The sequence below is a fragment of the Bombina bombina genome, chromosome 11, assembly GCF_027579735.1.
Source record: "Bombina bombina isolate aBomBom1 chromosome 11, aBomBom1.pri, whole genome shotgun sequence".
Classification (NCBI taxonomy): domain Eukaryota; kingdom Metazoa; phylum Chordata; class Amphibia; order Anura; family Bombinatoridae; genus Bombina; species Bombina bombina.
In genome coordinates this window covers 48,939,575-48,962,268 of record NC_069509.1, presented here as the reverse complement: position 1 = coordinate 48,962,268, position 22,694 = coordinate 48,939,575, and the positions used below count along the sequence as shown (strand labels likewise).

The 22,694-nt window shown below is 38.9% G+C and overlaps 1 protein-coding gene across 1 annotated transcript in view; it reads left to right on the top strand.

The window, feature by feature from the left end:
• Positions 1 to 22,694, top strand: part of LOC128642116 (mucin-3A) — a 156,677-nt gene that overhangs the window by 55,996 nt on the left and 77,987 nt on the right. The window contains exons 2-6 of the mRNA XM_053694789.1: positions 4,897 to 8,859; positions 12,640 to 12,725; positions 13,245 to 13,303; positions 15,375 to 15,541; positions 20,431 to 20,593. Coding sequence (XP_053550764.1) covers positions 4,897 to 8,859; positions 12,640 to 12,725; positions 13,245 to 13,303; positions 15,375 to 15,541; positions 20,431 to 20,593 — 4,438 coding nt within the window. The remainder of the gene's footprint in view (positions 1 to 4,896; positions 8,860 to 12,639; positions 12,726 to 13,244; positions 13,304 to 15,374; positions 15,542 to 20,430; positions 20,594 to 22,694) is intronic.

Genomic DNA, 22,694 nt, shown 5'->3' with positions numbered 1-22,694 from the left:
GGATATAACAGAGCACTCAGATAGTACTGGATAATATATATAATCTGTATGGACCAACAGTGTGGCTAGATTGGAGTCGGTTAAAGGTAAAACTTAACTTTTAATAATGAATGGAATAAAAATGATAACACTACCAATGTGTATATAAAAGCAATTAAATTGTTATTAAACAACGAAAAGCAACCATGCCCAGGTATCTACCATATAGTGTGTGTGACATATAAGTATGGGTTTATCTGGCAGGGAAGCACCCAAAAATGCTTGCGGATTGCACAAGGAAACTAATCTACAAAGAGGATTGACCTCAAAACAAAATTATCTATTGCTAGTACAATGCTGGAGAGGTGCAAAACCCTGTCAGAGTCCCAGCTGGAGATCAATAATAATGAGTGAGAGTTCGTATATCAAATATATTGTAATACACAATCATTCTGATATCATTCCCAATTATAAATGTAACAAACACACAAAAGGCAAGTCTTTAGCTTTCAGAACGAGCGTCTGATGCGCATTTCACCAAACTAATGGCTTTCTCAAAGGCTGAACCGACTCAAGCAAGCCTTACTGCTTAAGTATCGTATTACACCAATCAGGGGTGAGGATTCGTGCACACCCCTACGAGTAGCCAATGCCGTATAGCCTTATCCGATTGGATTAGCGTCTGTCACGTGACATGTTTTGATGACGAACGCAGGAGGCGGGGCTGCAACGGCGATCCGCTGAAAAATTAATAGTAAACAAATACTTATTTTTTGATTAGAGTCTGTCACGTGACATGTTTTGATGACGAACGCAGGGGGCGGGGCCGCAACGGCGATCCGCTGAAAAATTAATAGTAGATACCTGGGCATGGTTGCTTTTCGTGGTTTAATAGCAATTTTAATTGCTTTTATATACACATTGGTAGTGTTATCATTTTTATTCCATTCATTATTAAAAGTTAAGTTTTACCTTTAACCAACTCCAATCTAGCCACACTGTTGGTCCATACACATTATATATATTATCCAGTACTATCTTAGTGCTCTGTTATATCCATTTTTTCTCTACATTTCCCATGATGCTCGACTGGACTAAAGATTTCCTAAGCTTCAGGGGAAATGTAGTCCTGAAACAACTGGAGTGCCAAAGTTCGCCACCACTGGTATAGAGCAACAATTCTTTTAAAGTGACACTATTTTGAATTAAACTTTCATAATTCAGAGCATGCAATTGGAAAAAAATAATAATTCCAACTTACTTTATTATCAAAATGTGCACAGTCATTTTATAGACAGTTCCTGAGACATCAGCTCCCACTGATCATCTGCACAGTGTATACGTATATGCGTTTTGTGATTGGCTGATGGCTGTCACATGATACAGGGGAAAAGAAAATGGAATTAACTGCTATTCATTTGAAATTCAAAGAAAGTGCTACTGTATTGACTCTTTATCACGTATTCGTTGATGATGTAATTCTACTAGTCCTTTAAAGATTTATTTGTAGCACAAGTGCTGTTTGGTTATTTAAAAAAAATATCCAGTGAAAAAAGGAGTCAAACTGTATTAAAGTGATGGTAAATCCTAGCGTTTGTGAAACACTAGGATTTACCATTGGAACAAATAAAGGGGACTTTCAGTCATGAAGTATAAAATGCTGAAATACGAAGAGAGACTGTACCTCTCTGACGAGGCCCATAGGAGGCCGAAACGATCGTCTGGGGTTGTCATGTTCCTTGTTCAGAGGAGAATTGCCTGGTATTTCGAGGCTGGACTGACCTTAATTGGCGGAATCAGACTGATCTACTTCAGGAAAGTTTTCCTCTGTGAAAAGCACAACTGGTCTAAAAGAGGCTGCTTCCGGGTGGTAAATCGCCATAGAACTAGCTGATGAGCTGTTGTTCGTTCCTGGTTGAGCGCTTCTCTCTTCGTATAAAAAATACTGAAAGTTCCTTTATTTGTTTGAAGCGTTGAGCTGCTCGGCAGCCCACGGCAGAACGCTATTTTGCTGTGGAGTGATCTTAGCCAATAGCGTGCTAGCTATTCGGCATGGCGCCAGCTGGCCCGCACGGCTATTGGCTAAGAGGTGGAAACGTCACCTCACAGCAAAATAGCGTTCTGCCGTGGGCTGAGGAGCTCAGTGTGGCGAACACTTCAGACAAATAAAGGAACTTTCAACATTAAGTATTTTCACAAACAGTAGGATTTTTTTTCACTTTAATGGTTTGATCTCAATATAGCCAGAGTATTGCAGTATGCAAAGATACCTTTTTTATTGGACTAAAATTATATTTAAAAGACAAGCTTTCTTAGGTCTGAAGCAATATCTGAGGAAGAGAGAAAGGCCTGTATTTTATCCTCTTTATGATGTTAGGACGTTCCATGCCATCCTAACAGCGATGGGCTTTAATTTAGTACAGCATGGGACGTTCTACTATATACAGAGTCCTGCAGCTTTCTCCTTTGACGTAGGTAGGGATCAGCCTGGGGGCGCATGAATAGCAGGGTAGGCAGTCTCCTATGATCCGATCCCGTCCTTTAAATGTGATTGCGTGATTTCATTTTTACTAATTGTGTTTACATCAGAACTTACTTCTGATGTGAAGGCTATAGTACGGCCACAAAGGGGTTAAACATCATGTTAGTCCAATGAAAAAGGTATCGTTGCATACTGCAGTACTCTGGTTATTTTGAAATCTTGTCTACTGGACTAATACGGTAAAACCAATCTGCATTACTGTGGTTTGATTTAAAAACTCCTGCTGCTTAAGGTCGGCAGAGTCCATAAAATTAAATTTGAATTTTTTATGGAATATTTAATCCTGCTAATAAATAAATACAATTTGCAGTCTTTTTTTCATTGTTTATAGTTTCCTCTTTTCTTGTAAAAAAAATTGTGGTCCTGCAACTACTCCCCCAGAGAGAGATTGTGGTGCATCCTGCAGAATAAAAATTGGTCACAGGAAAGGATATAAGATAAATATACATTAAAAAGGCGTTTTTTAAGGGATGTGTTTCTGGACTGCAAACCCATGCAAATCTTTCTACCAAAATATATATTTTTAAGGCTTTTAAAACATCTGTATGCAGACTGTTGGCAATGCTGTGTTTAATTCCTGTATACTGTACAGATATAAGGAAATATATATAGTGCAGCCACCAATCAGTAGCTAGCTTTTCAGCAATGGATACAAAGAAAACAAATACAATTTGATAAAATTGATAGAATTACATTGGAAAGTTGTTTAATTTTAACTTTATTGAGCCTTTAAACTTTCACGAGTCAGAGCACACAGGTGCCTTTTTTTCTTTTGGCATCCTTTATTGAAACTTATATCTTTTCCATGAGATCGTACCTAGGTGGACTTATGAGCATGCATGTGGCGTGAACACTATATATAACTGTTTCTATAAGATATGTAATTGTGCAGGTTCTGAGCCTATCTCAGTATGCTCTCTTGGAAAGCAGATACTTTTTTAACAAAGTAACCAAAAGGAAGAGATAAATTTAACAACGGAAGTAAATTTAAATTACTTTAATTCATTCCATTTTTAGTTTCATGACCCTTTAAATGGTCATGAAACCCAAACAACATTATTTCATTATTCTGGTAGAACATACAAAGTTAAACAACTTTCCCATTTATTTCTGTTATGAAATTTGCTTTATTCTCTTGTTATGCTTTGTTGAAGGAGCGGCAATACACTACTAGGAACTAGCTGAACACATCTGGAGAACCAATGACAAGCGGCAAATATGTGCAGCCACCAATCAGCAGCTAGCTCTCAGTAGTGCATTGCCCTTCCCAAGCCTGCATTCTTTTCAACAGAGGATACCAAGAGAACAAATCAAATTAGATAATTGAAGTACATTGGAAAGTTTTTTAAAATGACTTGTTTTGTCACATTCATGAAAGTTTAATTTTGCTTTTACTGTCCCTTTAAGTACTGAAATGCAAAAGCTCTCCATACAAATAAAACACTTGAATAGTCTTGTCACTTTGTTAACACAATGTATTGGGTTTTGCAGACAGGAATAATCCACTAAAATTCCCCAGTGAGTGTGAATATCATCTCCTTTGATCATGGTCATTTGGGGAAAGCTGTAAATGGCTAAGAAATGTTCAGTTATTATTATTATTGTTGCTTTAAAGGGACATGAAACCCAATTTTTTTCCTTTCATGATTAAGATGGAGAATACAATTTTAAACAACTTTCTAATTTACTTCTATTATCTAATCTGTTTCATTCTCTTGGTATCATTTGTTGAAGTAGCAGCAATGCACTAATGGTTTCTAACTGAACTCATAGGTGAGCCAATCACAATCAATATATATATATATATATATATATATATATATATATATATATATATATATATATATATATATATGCATCCACCAATCAACAGCTAGAACCTAGCTTCTCTGCTGCTCCTGAGCTTGCCTAGATAAACCTTTCAGCAAAGGATAACCAGAGAAGGAAGCAAATTAAATAATAGAAGTAAATTGGAAAGTTGTTTGAAATTGTATTCTCTATCTGAATAATGAAAGAAAATGTTTGGGTTTCATGTCCCTTTAAAGCTGTAATAAGTCAAAACAAACTTTGCATAGTAAAGGAAAAGTGAGACGCCAGTTGCCCTTTATTGAGATATTTAATTACATATTTAATTTTCTATAAAATGTTGAACTACAGGATCAATAATTTAAAAAATCTGCAATGTACTATCATACTGTGCCTAAATAAAACTTGACTTATATGTCACTTTAAATGCTACTTTCACATTTAACACCCACAGTTTTACTTTTGTTGTGGGATATGAACTGTAGCGTGTAGTGTGACTGGGGACATGTTCTGGTGTTTAGGAGTTAGCTTAAATCTAACATATTATTTCCTGTCTCTTGCCCCTTCAGAGCTTCTCGCCAGCACAGATGAATTGGAAAAGCTCCCCGTAGCTTCTCCGGGAGCTGAAGATAACATGCCTGTGACCTCTCCAACAACATTCAGGAAATCCGCTTCAACATCCAGTAAAGCGATGAACAAAGGAGCTATTCCACAGAGCAAGTCTTCAAAACACATACAGAAGCCTCAACTTCTGAAAGTTTCCCATTTGGTAAAACCTGCTAAATTCCAGCCAGTACAAGGAGAAAGGAGAACTGATATATCTACCAACATAGGATCCTTGACATCTCCAACAGCCAACATAAAGCCATCAAAGATGTCTGTAATTAATAGCACTGGAACAGTTATGGATTTGGCTGTCAGGGGTCTGAAGAGCAAAAAGCCACACGTCCTTCCTGTTAAAGGGTATAATGACAAGAACATTACGTTTGTGCAGAGGCAAACAAATGTGACAATGCCGGAAGCATATACCAATATTTCATCTGATTTGCAAGGGCTATCTACAACTCTGAAGGTCAAATTAAAGCAACCTAGAGAGACCACTGTACAAAGACCTTTACAGTTTGATGTTGTAGAACATATTCTTGAGTCGGCGACTGTTGCAAGTAAAGTGGAAAAATTATCATCTATTGTTCACTCCCAACTTAGTCAGCCCCAGGAAAAACAGTCTTGGGTTAATCGTATTTCAGAATCAATGCGGCCAATCTCAAATCAGAACTTATTACTTGATCAATTCCACCAAATAACTCAAAATTCCTCACTGTCTCCGTTTCTGCAAGAAAAGGGACCACATTTGAACTTTTATAATTCACTTTCTGGCCAAGGAAATGCCAGAGTTCAGAAAACTTCTTCAGCAAGATTTAAAGAGAGAATGAAGGATAATATAGGAGTGGGAATGGGAACACAAAGCATAGATGCCACCACTTTAAGCCCCCATTTGGTGGAGCCCAATCATATTATATCAAAATCTTATATCAACCATACTGGAGTTCATGTCCTTGCATCTGTGACAGGTGGAAATAAATCCATTCCTACAGTAAATAGTTCCAAAATTAATGTAAATAACAGTCTTACAAATCAAAGTAGTTCAGACAATAACTTTTTACCCCAACTGCATGCAAAACCCCAAGATGGAATTGATATTCTGCCCATTACCACCCAAAAGGGACTAGAAGTAACCACTATGACTGTATCATATGTAGCTGGAAGTACAAATCTGAAAGTAACTCAACCAGGTCATAACCTACATAGACATACCCATCCAACATTACAAGTACATGGTCATACAAGTCTCTTGTCAGCCACAAACAGGACTCACGTAGATGGTATTATAGAGCAAAAAAAGTTGCCAGTGACTGAAACTAATATAAAACAAGATAGACTAAATAAAAACACTACCAACATTCACCATGATTCAGAAAAAAATAATGAACAAGGGCTAGTCAAACAGGTAGAACCGCAACCAACAAAACTCGTGTTAAACATAGAATCAGGGCCAACTATTCAGAATGAGGAAATGACAGCCATAACAAGCAAACATTTGTTAATTAAACAGAACCAGACTGAGATAACTATGCATTACCCATTGGAACCATACACAATAACCAAAACATTAAAGAAAACGCAATCAAAAAAAAATGTGGGTCATCCCTTAGTGACTACACAAACTCAACCAAAAACATCCAAAAATAATCCCCTACTACATGATATTCACAGAGATACAACAGATACAAACCAAAAGTCCCAACCATCTACAAAAACACAACAGGAATTTAAGTGGTTCCAAAAAGAAACATCTACACAAACAATACTAGAATCTGCTACGCAAATTGAAGAAAAGCGACACACACAAGCAGAACCAGAATCTGCAACACAGAGTCATACAAAGCCATTCACACACAAAAATACAGAAACAACTGTACAAACTGAAACATTCACACAAGCAGAAACAACAATTAAGAACTACACAAATCTGTCCATATTTGCAGAATTAAAATTTGCAGTACAGAACCAAACAGAACCACAAACATCACCAACCCAGAGTCAAGCAAAAACATCCACACAAACAAATCTAGACTCAGAAATACTCATCCAAACAGAACCATCTACGCAAACAAAACGAGAAACATCAGTAAAAGAAGAAACGTTAACAACAGAAATATCTACACAGACCCAAGCCCAAACATTTACACAAAAAGAACCAGAACTAACAACAACAAAACTATTCACTTTACAACAGAGAGAAACAGTACCACACACTCAGACAAAACCAGCCTCTACACCAAAGATCCAAACAGAACCATCGGCACAAACTGAAGAAGAAATATCAAGACAAACAAAGCTAGACTCTACACCACAGATCCAAACAGAATCATCTGCTCAAACTGAAGAAGAAATGTCAAAACAATCGAAACTAACCACTACAACACAGATGCAAAAGGAAACATCTTCACATATTAAGCAAGAAACATCAACACAAACACAACTAGGATCTGCTACACAGATCCAAATAGTACTTTCCACAAACCCAGAGCTAGAAACATCAACACAAGCAGAACCACAGACATCAACACAGACCCAGGCAAGTACATTTACACTAACAATACCAAAATCACTAGCAAATATCTCATCAGAACCATACACACAAATAGTACCAAAAATATCAGCCCATACAGAATTTGACTTTGCAAAAAAGACTCACTCAGAAATGTCCACACAAAGAAACATGGAATCATCAACAGAGACCCAACCAGAAAAATCAACATATACAGAAACAAACTTGACCACACCTAGCCATACTAACCTAACCACTCAGAAAGAATTATCAACATGGATGCAACCAGCACTATCCATGGAAACAAAAGCCGTCACACAGAAAAAAATCAACCAGTCTACACAACCAGCAACAGGATTAGCTGATGAGCCATCCATACGAACAGAAACACAATCACCAAATCATTTTAATCCAATGTCATCAGTAGCTGAATTTACAATACAGACTCAGCCAGATCATGCCAACCAGACCCAAGATAAACCAAGCCGTCAAACACATTCTAAAATAGACACACATACCCAAACCCATACTGCCTTACAAAGCAGAATACAACCATCTACAATAACTGAAGTAAAATTAACAACACAAACCCAAACAGAAACATACACAATAAATCAATCATCAACAGTCATTAAACAAAGTCCAGCCTCAAAGTTTGCTACACAAACCCAACTTATTTCAGCCACAAAGACAGAACTTAACCCAAACAATCAAAAACCTGAACTTGTAACACAGACTGAAGCAACATTTACAATGAAATTCCATTCTGAACCAACTAGTGAAAGCCAACCAGCTATGGTTACACAAATACAAAATAATACAAAGACCAATATTTCACAAACAGAACCAGAGCAGAGCACACACATTCTTTCAGAGTTAAGTACAGTGATGCTGCTAGAGTCAACTACTTATACTGACATAGAACCAGACATTCAGACACACAAAGACAAAGCCACAGATACACCTGTATCAGCTAACACACACACCAACACTGTCCATACTTCAGTACCATGGACAGTGGACTTAAATATAAACAGCAGCCAATTTGCATTGTTGGCAACATCTGTAGCTGTAGGAGAATCCCAAAGGACGAGATCTTGGCATGGAAGAAGCCACAATGAGTCCCAATATGTTACACAGGATCCTGCAATAAACTTCACAGAAGACTTTTTTCATCCCACCTTGGGGACAATAGCTACAGATGATCCTCATCGCAGAATGCTCACAACAAAGAACATATTGTCAGAGGAAGAACCAGCACAGAGTCCTGAAGCTGAGGAGCTCAGCACACCTCAACCTAAGTTTTTTACACAACTGATGTCAACGACTCTCCCCTCTCGCACCTTCAGTGAGCTACTATCTACGCCATCTGCAAAGCACAGGATATCTATAGTAGATGAGCAGCCTCCAGTCTTTAAAGGTCTGTTATGGATGTTTTCTCTTAGAAAGCATTAAAGGGATATGAAACCCAAAAATATTCTTTTGTAATTCAGACACAGCATACAATTTTTAAAAAGTTTCCAATTCACTTCTATTATCAAATTTGCTTTGTTCCCATGATATTCTTTGTGGAAGGGATACCTAGGTAGGCATCTGGAGCACTACACAGCAGGAAACAGTGCAGCTCTCTAGTACTCTTGCAAATGGATAACATTCTTGAAAAACTGCTGCCATATAGCGCTTCAGAAGTGGGCCGACTTCTAAGCTTATGTCCCTGCTTTTCAACAAAAGATACCAAGTGAACAAAGAAATATTGAGAGTGGAAGTAAATTAGATAGTTTAAAAGTGTGTGCGCTATCTGAATCATGAAAGAAATCTATTGTTTCATATTCCTTTTCTATAATTTTGTCACTTCTGAAGTAAACAGTAATGATAAAGGTAAATATTTTTTCTGTATAGACCTTCCAAAGGCAGCTGTGTAATATTGTACTATATTTCTCAACATATCATGATTTGTTTAAATGAAATATTTTGACATGTTTAGTTATGTTGGCTCAAAAAGACACAAGAAGTCCTTCAGACCTTTACAACCAAACTTAGCTAACACTAGCCAAGCAGACACAGCTACCGCTAGCCAGGAAGGTTAATAATGTTAAAAAAAAGAGACAAAGAACATAACTGTACTCACACACCCCATCAAATCTAATCACATAGACACAGTTATTCTAACCAGGAATATCCACCAAACTTGTCCAGCTGTCTAGACACAACCAGAACCAGGTATACTCAAACAGACCCATTCAGAGATAGCTAAACACATTTCAAATTGCTTACCCAGATCCAAGTAGTACTAGCCATCCAGCTATAGCCACAGTTAGCAACTAACACACAACCAGATTTACCCAACTATTACTACTCACCTAGACACAACTAGGTCTAGACAACCCTACTAGATCAATGTTTGCAACTCTGATTCATCATGAGGTAATCATAAGAAGCCAATGTCAGACATGAGCAGTCATAACCCAGAAGATCTATTCTTAAATGATCACACAAATATATTTACCCAAAGCCTACTCCTAAGGATTTCAGAGCTATCCCCTCAACCTTGACCAAAGCTAGACATACCAGAGGTAGCCATACATACTACGCCAGAGCTAGCTAGTTAGGTTTAGGAAACCAGACAAATTCACAAAAACATAGCCAGATCTAACAAATATAGCCATACAGACTAAATTCCGAGTTAATGACCAATGCTGAAAAAAAGACTCAGACTCAGCTACAGAAAATAAGGAGTCAAAAAGAGAGCTGGTGTCACAGAGTTGACAATTAGTGGAGGCTCCTCCATAGGCGTAGTAGGGCAATGTCCCATCAGATCACAAATAAAGTTGTTGTTTGATGTTGTTTGTCAGTCAGAACTAGCCAATACAGACACAATCTTAAGTACGAAACAAATACCTAATATGAAACAAAGCCAAAAAGCACACATGTCTAACAGCATCTACCAAATTACCCAAAGCTACGACACACAGAATACACCACTAAGAACCATTTTATGCAAGTAGCTCTAAACTAAACTAAAGTTAGGCAATCAAATCCAGCTACAACTAGCCAGTTAGTCCACGAATGCTCAGACTCAACAACTAGTTTGTCATTTAGTAATGATATCCATTACCATAAGCTCCTTAAAGGAATATGAAACTCAAAATGTTCTTTCACGATTCAGACAGAACAGAACATTTTAAACAACTTCCAATTTACTTCTATTATCAAATTTGCATTCTCTATATGGATTACCAAAGTTTAGTTTTGACTTTACCGTCCCTTTAACCAAATCTGGTTATGTAAATAGGCCAGATTTGATCAGAACACATTAGACAGCTATTGGTCTAAAGAACAGAGCAAACGACTCCAAGCAAGGACTAGTCATTCATGAGCCACTGTAAGATAGATTAGAACATCATGGTACCTAAAGAGTTAATGTATCATGACTGCTGGTTTGTTCTCTTTTAAAACATTAAATAACGAGACACAATTGTGTATAATATGATAGTTGTAAGTCTGTATTCTATGGTAACTGCATTTCCCATTTATTAAATTGGTTTTGAGAGAATGCACTACCAAATGCTAAGATGAATTTGCAGCACAAGATGACAGTTACTTCAAGTTTTGTGAGAGTGAGCAACTATTTTATAATTGTTTACACCTATATTACTGACCTTATAAATATTACAGCGGCAAATACGAGAACATCACAGTTATAGGAACCATTCTGAGACTTTCATTACAAGGATCTAAGGGTCCGGTGAGATTATCTAAGTCAGGGGTCTTCAAAGTCTTAGGTGTTGGGCTTCCCCTGATGAAATTCATAAGACAGCCCCTCCCCATAAGAGATATACCTTTATTTTTTTCTCTTTAAAGAAAATTATATTTATATTTAATGCAACACAGTCTCTGAGCGGTTTCTTCCTCAGTGTTTGTCTTCCACCTACATCCCGTGTTTTATTGTACCTAGAAACTGACAAGTGTCATTGTCAGCTATTAAATCTGTTCTGTGTTTTGCCAAAGTCAGCTGCTGCTTGTTTGTTTTCCATTGGATAGTGCAGTGTCACTGCTCCTGCGCTTCCCCTTAAATGCTCTAGCGCCCCCCTGTCACTGCTCCTGCGCCTCACACTTTGAAAATCACTAATCTATGGCATCTCATCAGTACTGTGAGTTCCCTCACAGAATTTTAAAACCGCAAATTTTAGCTGTTTATCTCGGTATGGAGATTCTGGATGTGAATGAGAAACACCTACATTGCAATATAATGCAAAATAAAAAAAATATGTTGCTTTTCTCCATGCCGGTGAGATATTGTCCATTGGGCCCTAAATATTTAAGTCATTTAAAAGGTTAAAACACATTTAAAATGTCACTGCTTTCACCAGTAATTGGAGCATACCTATGTATTCCTGCTCCAAATATGTTCTTATTTGGAGTGGCACAAAACAATGTCATTTCTAAAATGAAATAAAATAAAATGCTGTATCAAAATTGTGCATTTTGTTTTCCCACATCCCTTTAAGGTTTTCACAAAAAAGCTATTTTAACCTAATATAACAAGATAAATATACTCTAAGGGTTGGCGAAATGAATGCAACCCGGAACTAGGGTTCCAGGGTTAACTGGATAGATTCGAGCAGATCTTGTTCACATGTTTCTGCGTTATTCTTATTTTTAAGGGAGTAGCCTTTGATGGTTTGTAAATTTAAACGGATATGACACCCATATTTTTTCTTTCATGATAGAGCATGTGATTTTAAACAACGTTCTAATTTACTTATATTATACATTTTTCTTTGTTCTTTTGGTATCTTTTGTTGAAAACCAGTGACGTATTCTTAGGAGACGGCCCATTTCTGGAGCAGTATATGGCAGTAGTTTTGCAAGAATGTTATCCATTTGCAAGAGCACTAGAATGAAGCACTAGTTACTGCCATGTAGTGCTCCAGATGGCTACCTAGGTATCTCTTCAACACAGAACATTGTGGGAAGCAAATTTAATAATAGAAGTAAATTGAAAACTTTTTTTAAACTGGTTTGCTCTGTCTGAATCTCAGAAGAATGTTTTTTTTGGGTTTCATAACCCTCTTAATCTGTATGTAAGAATAAGTGATTATTCCCTGTGCTTAAAAATCAAACTGATCTTGCCATAAGCCACAAGGACACCCTTCGGCATGTGTAACTCTCATCCAAACTAAACCATCTTGTTTTTCAGTTCAGAGAATTAATATCACTTACAGAATCCAACTAACGACATCATGTGAGCAGCCAGACCCATGTCAGTCACGTGCTCTTCAAGAGGTGAGTATCAGGACTGTAAGGAAAGTACGCGTTTCGCTAACTCATCGCTTTCCCAGGGCTACAGATGTAGCACAGACTGAACTTGTTGATGTATAGGGACACAAAAAGTTGCGACTCAAGGTGCAAGTGAAAATAAAATCAATATACTTTATTTCATAAAAAAAATACATCCATTTGCTATTTCCCTCATGTCTGCCTCACATCGTGGATGTATTTATTTTTTATGACAAGAAATAAAGAATATTGATTTTATTTTCACTTGCACCTTGAGTCTCAACATTTTGTGTGCCTATACTACTTCCAGCAAGTTAATCCTTCGCAGAGTAGCGACTCCAAGCCTGACATAGCGTTCCGTATATGACACGCACTAATCACGTGTGTGTGTAACTTCCTGGAGCCGCGGGCCGCGGCAAATGTATTGAAGCTGAACTTGTTGATTGTTTAGGAGGGAATAAAGTAACTATTAAACTATTTTTTTGTATCTAATAGGCATCAGGATTATTTTCTGCTTTTTTGCAGGTGACATCTCTTTATGAAATTGTTCCTGGATTTGATGGAATTGAGCTTCTAAATACCACGTGAGTGAATGAGTCACAGAATATTAGATTGTATGATACATCTGGTAATTTATAAAATAAATTAATAAATATAAACTTTAGGGTTCAGATTTTTTTCTTTCTCTTGGTATTGTTTGTTAAAAGCATACCTAGGTAGGTTCATACGCAGCAATGCACTACTGAGAGCTTCCTTGTGATTGGCGGCTATACACACACATGCCTCTTGTTGCTTTCTTACCGGATGTGATCAGATAGCTACCAGTAGAGAATTTGCACTACTCCTACTTTGCAGGAGTTAAACCCATAGTTACAATGCCTTGCAAAAGTATTCACCCCCTTGACTTTTTAAATATTTTGTTACATTATAGCCTTAAGTTCAATGTTTTATTAATCTGAATTTTATGTGATGGATCAGAACACAATAGTCTAAGTTGGTGAAGTGAAATGAGAAAAATATATACATAAAACTATTTTTTAGAAATAGAAAACAGAAAATTGGCCTGTGCGTATGTATTCACTCCCTTTGTTATGAAGCCCATAAAAAGCTCTGGTGCAACCAATTACCTTCAGAAGTCACATAATTAGTGAAATGATGTCCACCTGTGTGCAATCTAAGTGTCACATGATCTGTCATTACATATACACACCTTTTTTGAAAGGCCCCGGAGGCTGCAACACCTAAGCAAGAGGCACGACTAACCAAACACTGCCATGAAGACCAAGGAACTCTCCAAACAAGTAAGGGACAATGTTGTTGAGAAGTACAAGTCAGGGTTAGGTTATAAAAAAATATATCCAAATCTTTGATGATCCCCAGGAGCACCATCAAATCTATCATAACCAAATGGAAAGAACATGGCACAACAGCAAACCTGCCAAGAGACGGCCGCCTACCAAAACTCACGGACCGGGCAAGGAGGGCATTAATCAGAGAGGCAACACAGAGACCTAGGGTAACCCTGGAGGAGCTGCAGAGTTCCACAGCAGAGACTGGAGTATCTGTACATAGGACGACAATAAGCCGTACGCTCCATAGAGTTGGGCTTTATGGCAGAGTGGCCAGAAAAAAGCCTTTACTTTCAGCAAAAAACTAATTGACATGTTTTGAGTTTGCGAAAAGGCATGTGGGAGACTCCCAAAATGTATGGAGGAAGGTGCTCTGGTCTGATGAGACTAAAAGTGAACTTTTTGGCCATCAAAGAAAACGCTATGCCTGGCGCAAACCCAACACATCAAATCACCCAAAGAACACCATCCCCACAGTGAAACATGGTGGTGGCAGCATTATGCTGTGGGGATGTTTTTCAGCAGCCGGGACTGGGAAACTGGTCAGAGTTGAGCGAAAGATGGATGGTGCTAAACACAGGGATATTCTTGAGTAAACCTGTACCACTCTGTGCGTGATTTGAGGCTAGGACGGAGGGTCACCTTCCAGCAGGACAATGACCCCAAACACACTGCTAAAGCAACACTTGAGTGGTTTAAGGGGAAACATGTAAATGTGTTGGAATGGCCTAGTCAAAGCCCAGACCTCAATCCAATAGAAAATCTGTGGTCAGACTTAAAGATTGCTGTTCACAAGCACAAACCATCCAACTTGAAGGAGCTGGAGCAGTTTTGCAAGGAGGAATGGGCAAAAATCCCAGTGGTAAGATGTAGCAAGTTCATAGAGACTGATCCAAAGTGACTTGGAGGTGTGATTGCCGCAAAAGGTGGCTCTACAAAGTATTGACTTTAGGGGGTGAATAGTTATGCACATTTTCTTTTTCTGTTATTTTGTCCTATTTGTTGTTTGCTTCACAATAATAATAAAAAAAAAATCTTCAAAGTTGTGGGCATGTTCTGTAAATTAAGTGATGCAAATCCTCAAACAATCCATGTTAATTCCAGGTTATAAATCAACAAAACACGAAAAATGCCAAGGGGGGTGAATACTTTTGCAAGACATTGTATATACAAGCAATAGAGCAATAATAAAATGCTCTAACACTTAGAATATTTTCTCTTTGCACTTGAATGTCGCTTTAAGTTTTGGTGATTGTGTGCTTACTGTTGGTGGCTAAGTCCCTTTAATTAAACTGTCTCCTTTCAGACTGGACAAAACCTTGTTGGAATACAGAGTGCAAATTGCTGTACAAACCGGCAGTGTGATTTCAGAAGCCCAAGTATATTTTCTTCAAGATCCTTTCTGGTTATTTGGATCCTCCCAAGCATTAGAAAATGATCTCCGCTCTAAGATCCGCAGCATTTCGTTGGCAGGTGAGAAACCCCATCGTAGCTGGAGCCGCAGTGCCTGGCATATCTGTGCACTGAGTGACATTCTTTTATGTTGTGACAGTGAGAGCATTTAAAAATTTAATTCTGGTAGCAAAATATGCATCGTTTTGCAGTTCAGGGACACATCTTTTGAAAAGCCTCTTGAGGCATTTAGGGACAGGTGTATTTGAGCAGCATGTAGGAAGGTCAGGGTTCTTAATTCCACAGAATGCACTCTAACCTTTAACTCGGGAATGGAAACAAAATCAAATGATTAAAACAAGCAGGCAAAATAAATTATGAAAGTGCAATTAAACCTTATTGGGATTTACATTTTGATGTTTATGTCCCTTTAACTCTGTTTATAAAAAAACATAATCAGTACACAGGCATTTTTTTTGTTTACTCAGATTCTAATCCCATCAGAATATTTGTGTCAAGGGATTAGTATACATTTTTATAGGGGGTCAAATTTTAAGCCATTTCAATCTATTATAGAACCCAGAAAAAAAATCAACTTATCACAAGAATTTCAGATCATTCATGGAGTTGTAACACCCCCTATACTTTACATAGCGGCAATTCAACAGTAAATATTATAAGCCATCAGACAACATTTTTGCAGCAACAGTTAAAATGAAGTTGACATTTTCAAATTCAATAACCTTGAACGCTTAAAAAAGAAGTTTGTCCTGTTATGCGCGCACACCTTGGTTGTTTACAACATTATTGTTTGTTAAAATGAATTTCATATATTAATACCCATAAATGCTTTCAATGCAATAAAAACTGAGTATCAAAAACATTTAAATGATAAAATCACTGTTGATGATTTATTTTTCATAATTTTCTTGTAATTAAAATGGTAACATTGTGTGTTTCCCTATTCTGAGAATTGTAAGTGTACACTGCAGATTTAGCAAGCCTAACCCTGATACATATATGTTGCTAATTGGGCTCATTAATGGGTATAAGATAATGAACTGCAACATAATGCAAAATTTACTAACACATTTACAGTAGCCTAATCTAGTAACAAGTCCTGATTGGCTGCTGCAGATAAAGCAATTGGTGGGAGGAGATTGGCTATTGAAAAACAATTGCAGTAAACAAGGTGTTAATTTAGTTTGAAAATGTTTACATGTGAAAATGTTTACATCTACAGCAAGACATCAGAAAATGTGCAGTTACAAGGTATTTTGTGTCCCTTTAAAGGGACATTGTATACTAGATTTTTCTTGGCATTTATATAGCCCGTCTGGGAGTGTTTTTGTAACAATGCATAGTTTTTCTCATTTTTTAATAAAATTATGCTGATTTTCAGACTCCTAACCAAGCCCCAAATTATCAGATGTATACTGAAGTCTAAAGATTCCTCCTTGCTCCTGTTTGTTTAAGGGTCTTTTCATATGCAGGTGAGGGGGGAGGGTCTGATCTTCCTGCTTTCTCAGTCCCTTTCACTGGGTGTCCCAACCTAAACTCATCAACAGTGCTAAACTGGGAGCTTCTATGTAAGTTTTTAAGAAGTCTTATACAGGATTTTTATATCAGTATCTGTGCATCTTTTTCATTATAGTAATGTCTATTACATGCAGTTATATGAAAATTTGTGAATACCGTCCCTTTAACTGTGTATGGCTCTATGTTCAAACAAAGTTTTGAGAGGGAGCTGTTTCTCAGCTGATAAACTGTGTTTTTAGTATTTGAGAAGTTATTTGGTTCTACAACAAGAGTTTCAGATCTTCAAACACTTTAGTAGAAGAACCATTTTGGTATCTCAGATTTTCAGCTTGGTATTGTGTACAGTTACATGTTTTAAGGATATAATTTTATCTCCTCCCTTTGACTGCAGGTTCTTACAAGAGCACCTGCAGTCAGGATTTATCAAGAAGTGGTCATTAGACCGCTTCTTCCCTACCCTCTTTACCTCTTAAAAGGAGAATTTCAATCTCCCCAGTCTCGTCAGACTGGGGAGATTGACAGCTCCTCCCCATGCGTGATTGGCTGTGTGTGGGCAGGGGGCAGGGTTGCACGCGAGCGCAAAATAGCGCTCATGTTCAATGTTAGATTCGGGCAGCGTATTGCTGCCCACCAGAGGAGAGCTCGGGTGGACAGGGGTGAATATGTACACTCTGATAAACTGAGCCCTTAGTGTTCAGATAAGAAGACAATTATATGGTATAGAACTTGTTTGCACATTTATCTTAAAGTAGGAGAAGACGAGCAAAACAAATTAACTGTTATTCCACAAGGAGACCAAGAAGGTCTTTTTGACACAAATACTACATTTAAAGGGACATAAAACAAGTTGGAATAGAGACAAAATATAATAATATGTACTTTAATTACTTTAACTGCAAATTTATACTGCAGTGCCTTGCCATTAACCCTTTCTTTTAAGTTTCCAAATTGTACAGCTCTAACTCCCCCCCACACATTTCCTTATATGACTGTATCTATCTCCACCTTTGATTTGGTAGCATACAAGACTTTAAAACTCATTATCTGCTGGAGCATGCCTAGAAGCAAATAAACTGCTGTGAACTCAGTTGAAATACAATGACTGTGTTTTCTGATGCTAAACACTGATAAGGGGGGTGGATCAGACTACTTCAGACATCATGGCTATGTAACCAATTTTGTTTATATTTGGAAATTATTTTAAAATACCTTGCCAGCAATTTTTAAACAATTTTTTTATGCAAACTATTTTGACTTAATTAGCCATTTTAGGCTATGCACAGATCTCAACATGTTTTATGGCACTTTAAACTTAGATAGTACAATACATTACCTAAACAATTCAGTTTAAGGGTATTCCAGTTCTAGAGGGCTCAGGGCTTATTCTACAAGGGTGGTTTTCAGTGCATCATCTTCTGAGCTCTGTGAGGCGGCAGTCTGGAAAGGGCTCTTTATATTCCTTTGTCATTACAAGCTAGAGTTAAAGGGCCACTAAACCCAAAAATTTTCTTTCATGATTCAGTTAGAGAATACAATTTTAAACAACATTCATATTTACTTCTATTATCTAATTTGTTTTATTTTTTAGATATCCTTTGTTGAAGAAATAGCAATACATATGGGTGAGCCAATCACACGAGACATCTATGTGCACGCACCAATCAGCAGCTATAGAGCCTATCTAGATATGCTTTTCAGCAAAGAATATCAAGAGAATGAAACAAATTAGATAATATAAGTAAATTAGAATGTGGTTTAAAATTGCACACTCTTTCTAATTAATGAAAGAAAAAATTGGGGTTTCATGTCCCTTTAAGCATCTGCAAAGTTTTGGAAAAATATACTGAATTTTGTTATATCACAATAAATGTTTACATGTTTTCAGTATTTCTCTTATGCAATTTTGTATTGTTTTATACTAATCTCAATGGTAAGTATTAGCTAGGCTGAGTCAAGATAACTAATAAAAGGGGCATATTAATGCAAAAACGAAAGCTCTATATTGTTAGATAATGTACTTTATTTTTAAGCAAAGTCCCTTTTTTACCATGTTTAACACCTGTAAAAAGCCACAGCAAAGGAAATAAGATATATTTGAAGAATATTTGATTCTTATTTTATAAGTTTGATTCGGTCCTGCAAAACAAAGTATATTTTTCAAACAAAATAAGAGTTTTAAATTTATTTTGAATGCAGATCTTTTGCAATGCTGTGAAAAATTCCTGATGCATAATTAAAAAACAAATGTCTTTAAAGGGACAGTCTACACCAGAATTGTTATTGTTTTAAAAGATAGATAATCCCTTTATTGCCCATTTCCAAGTTTTGCATAACCAACACAGTTATAATAATATACTTTTAACTTCTGTGATTATCTTGTATTTAAGCCTCTGCAAACTGCCCCTTTTTTCAGTTCTTTTGATAGACTTGCAGTCTAGCCAATCAGTGCCTGCTCTCAGATTACTTCACGTGCACGAGCACAGTGTTATCTATATGAAATATGTGAACTAACACCCTCTAGTGGTGAAAAACTGTTAAAATGCAATCTGAAAGAGGTGGGCTTCAAGGTCTAAGAAATTAGCATATGCACCTCCTAGGTTAAGCTTTCAACTAAGAATACCAAGAGAACAAAGCAAAATTGGTGATAAAAGTAAATTGGAAAATTGTTTAAAATTACATGCCCTATCTGAATCATGAAAGTTTATTTTGGCCTAGACTGTCCCTTTAAAGGGACAGTCTACACCAGAATTTTTATTGTTTTAAAAGATAGATAATCCCTTTACTACCCATTTCCCAGTTTTGCATAACCAACACAGTTATAATAATATACTTTTAACCTCTGTGATTATCTTGTATCTAAGCCTTTGCAAACTGCCCCTTTTTTCAGTTCTTTTGACAGACTTGCAGTCTAGCCAATCAGTGCCTGCTCCCAGATAACTTCACGTGCACGAGCACAGTGTTATCTATATGAAATACGTGAACTAACACCCTCTAGTGGTGAAAAACTGTTAAAATGCAATTTGAAAAGAGGTGGGCTTCAAGGTCTAAGAAATTAGCATATAAACCTCCTAGGTTAAGCTTTCAACTAAGAATACCAAGAGAACAAAGCAAAATTGGTGATAAAAGTAAATTGGAAAATTGTTTAAAATTACATGCTCTATCTGAATCATGAAAGTTCATTTTGGCCTAGACTGTCCCTTTAATGTCTCTGTAAAGATTTATTTGATTTTAATTGGGAAAAACTATTTTGCTGATATTTTACAAAATCTCTTTTTTTTAAAAAAAAGAGCACAATTTAATTATTTCCCTGTGCCATTTAAAACAAATGACAACTTTTTAAACTGCCCTAGGTACTGTTGTAAACATCTTTAGACACCACTGTAGCAGAGGACACCCATGGGAATTTATTTGCTTGTCTATTCCCTCCCCAGAGGAGCAAGCCGACCCCTGCAATGATTGGTTTTCCTGTCCGGAGGGATATCAGTGCATGCCCACACGTCTGCTCAGTGCCCACTGTCTGTCACCTTGTCATCGGGGCTTCTGCCACAATCATGGCATCTGCATCCATCAAAAAGACAAAGAGCCAGAGTGCCAGTGAGTGGCAGATACTATATATGTGTGTGTACATTTTATTTATATATCTGTGTTGTGAGTATGTGTGAGTGCATATGTATAGGGGGGGGGGTGAGAGAGGGGGGGGGAGAATCAGGAACAAAGTATAGAATAGGGATAAGCTAAGAGAGAGTTTGAAAAGGGAAAAAGAGAGAGAAGTAGAGATTGGTGTTGTGAGACAGAGAGAGTCTGATGATCACAAACTCACCAGCACGGAGAGAAACTATGCACAATTGTGGGGGCTATTTTTTAAATAATATTATAATATAGGTGTCTCATTCACATCCAGAACCTGCATAATGAGATTAAGAGCTCTCAATGCAAAAAATTGTCTTTCTAAAATCCTTGTAGGGACCTCACATCACTGATGAGACCTCTTAGATAATCTCCCCAGATTGGGGAGCTTTGAGCCCAGTGTGAGTGAGAGAGAGAGAGAGAGAGAGAGAGAGGGAGGAAGGGGGAGAGAGACAGGGGAGAGAGGGGCAGAGAAAAAGAGAGGGAGGGAATAAAATAATGGAGATGAGGAAAAAGAAGGGAGAAGGAGAGTGATAAAATCCTTGTAGGGACCTCACATCACTGATGAGACCTCTTAGATAATCTCCCCAGATTGGAGAGCTTTGAGCCCAGTGTGAGCAGGAGAGAGAGAAAGAGAGAGAGAGAGAGAGAGAGGGAGGAAGGGGGAGAGAGGGAGGAAGGGGGAGAGAGGGAGGAAGGGGGAGAGAGGGAGGAAGGGGGAGAGAGGAAGGAAAGGGGAGAGAGGAAGGAAGGGGGAGAGAGGAAGGAAGGGGGAGAGAGGAAGGAAGGGGGAGAGAGGAAGGAAGGGGGAGAGAGGAAGGAAAGGGGAGAGAGGAAGGAAGGGGGAGAGAGGAAGGAAGGGGGGGAGAGGAAGGAAGGGGGGGAGAGGAAGGAAGGGGGAGAGAGGAAGGAAGGGGGAGAGAGGGAGGAAGGGGAAGAGAGGGAGGAAGGGGGAGAGAGGGAGGAAGGAGGAGAGAGGGAGGAAGGGGAAAAGAGGGAGGAAGGGGAAAAGAGGGAGGAAGGGGGAGAGAGGGAGGAAGGGGGAGAGAGGGAGGAAGGGGGAGAGAGGAAGGAAGGGGGAGAGAGGGAGGAAGGGGGAGAGAGGGAGGAAGGGGGAGAGAGGAAGGAAGGGGGAGAGAGGAAGGGGGAAAGAGGAAGGAAGGGGGAGAGAGGAAGAAAGGGGGAGAGAGGAAGGAAGGGGGAGAGAGGAAGGAAGGGGGAGAGAGGGAGGAAGGGGGAGAGAGGGAGGAAGGGGGAGAGAGGGAGGAAAGGGGAGAGAGGGAGGAAGGGGGAGAGAGGGAGAATGGGGGAGAGAGGGAGAAAGGGGGAGAGAGGAAGGAAGGGGGAGAGAGGAAGGAAGGGGGAGAGAGGGAGGAAGGGGGAGAGAGGGAGGAAGGGGGAGAGAGGAAGGAAGGGGGAGAGAGGGAGGAAAGGGGAGAGAGGGAGGAAGGGGGAGAGAGGGAGGAAGGGGGAGAGAGGGAGGAAGGGGGAGAGAGGGAGGAAGGGGGAGAGAGTAAGGAAGGGGGAGAGAGGGAGGAAGGGGGAGAGAGTAAGGAAGGGGGAGAGAGAGGGAGGAAGGGGGAGAGAGGGAGGAAGGGGGAGAGAGGGAGGAAGGGGGAGAGAGGAAGGAAGGGGGAGAGAGGAAGGAAGGGGGAGAGAGAGGGAGGAAGGGGGAGAGAGGAAGGAAGGGGGAGAGAGGAAGGAAGGGGGAGAGAGAGGGAGGATGGGGGAGAGAGGAAGGAAGGGGGAGAGAGGAAGGAAGGGGGAGAGAGGAAGGAAGGGGGAGAGAGGAAGGAAGGGGGAGAGAGGGAGGAAGGGGGAGAGAGGGAGGAAGGGGAGAGAGGGAGGAAGGGGGAGAGAGGGAGAAAGGGGGAGAGAGGAAGGAAGGGGGAGAGAGGAAGGAAGGGGGAGAGAGGGAGGAAGGGGGGAGAGAGGGAGGAAGGGGGAGAGAGAGAGGAAGGGGGAGAGAGGGAGGAAGGGGAGAGAGGGAGAAAGGGGGAGAGAGGAAGGGGGAGAGAGGGAGAAAGGGGGAGAGAGGAAGGGGGAGAGAGGAAGGGGGAGAGAGGGA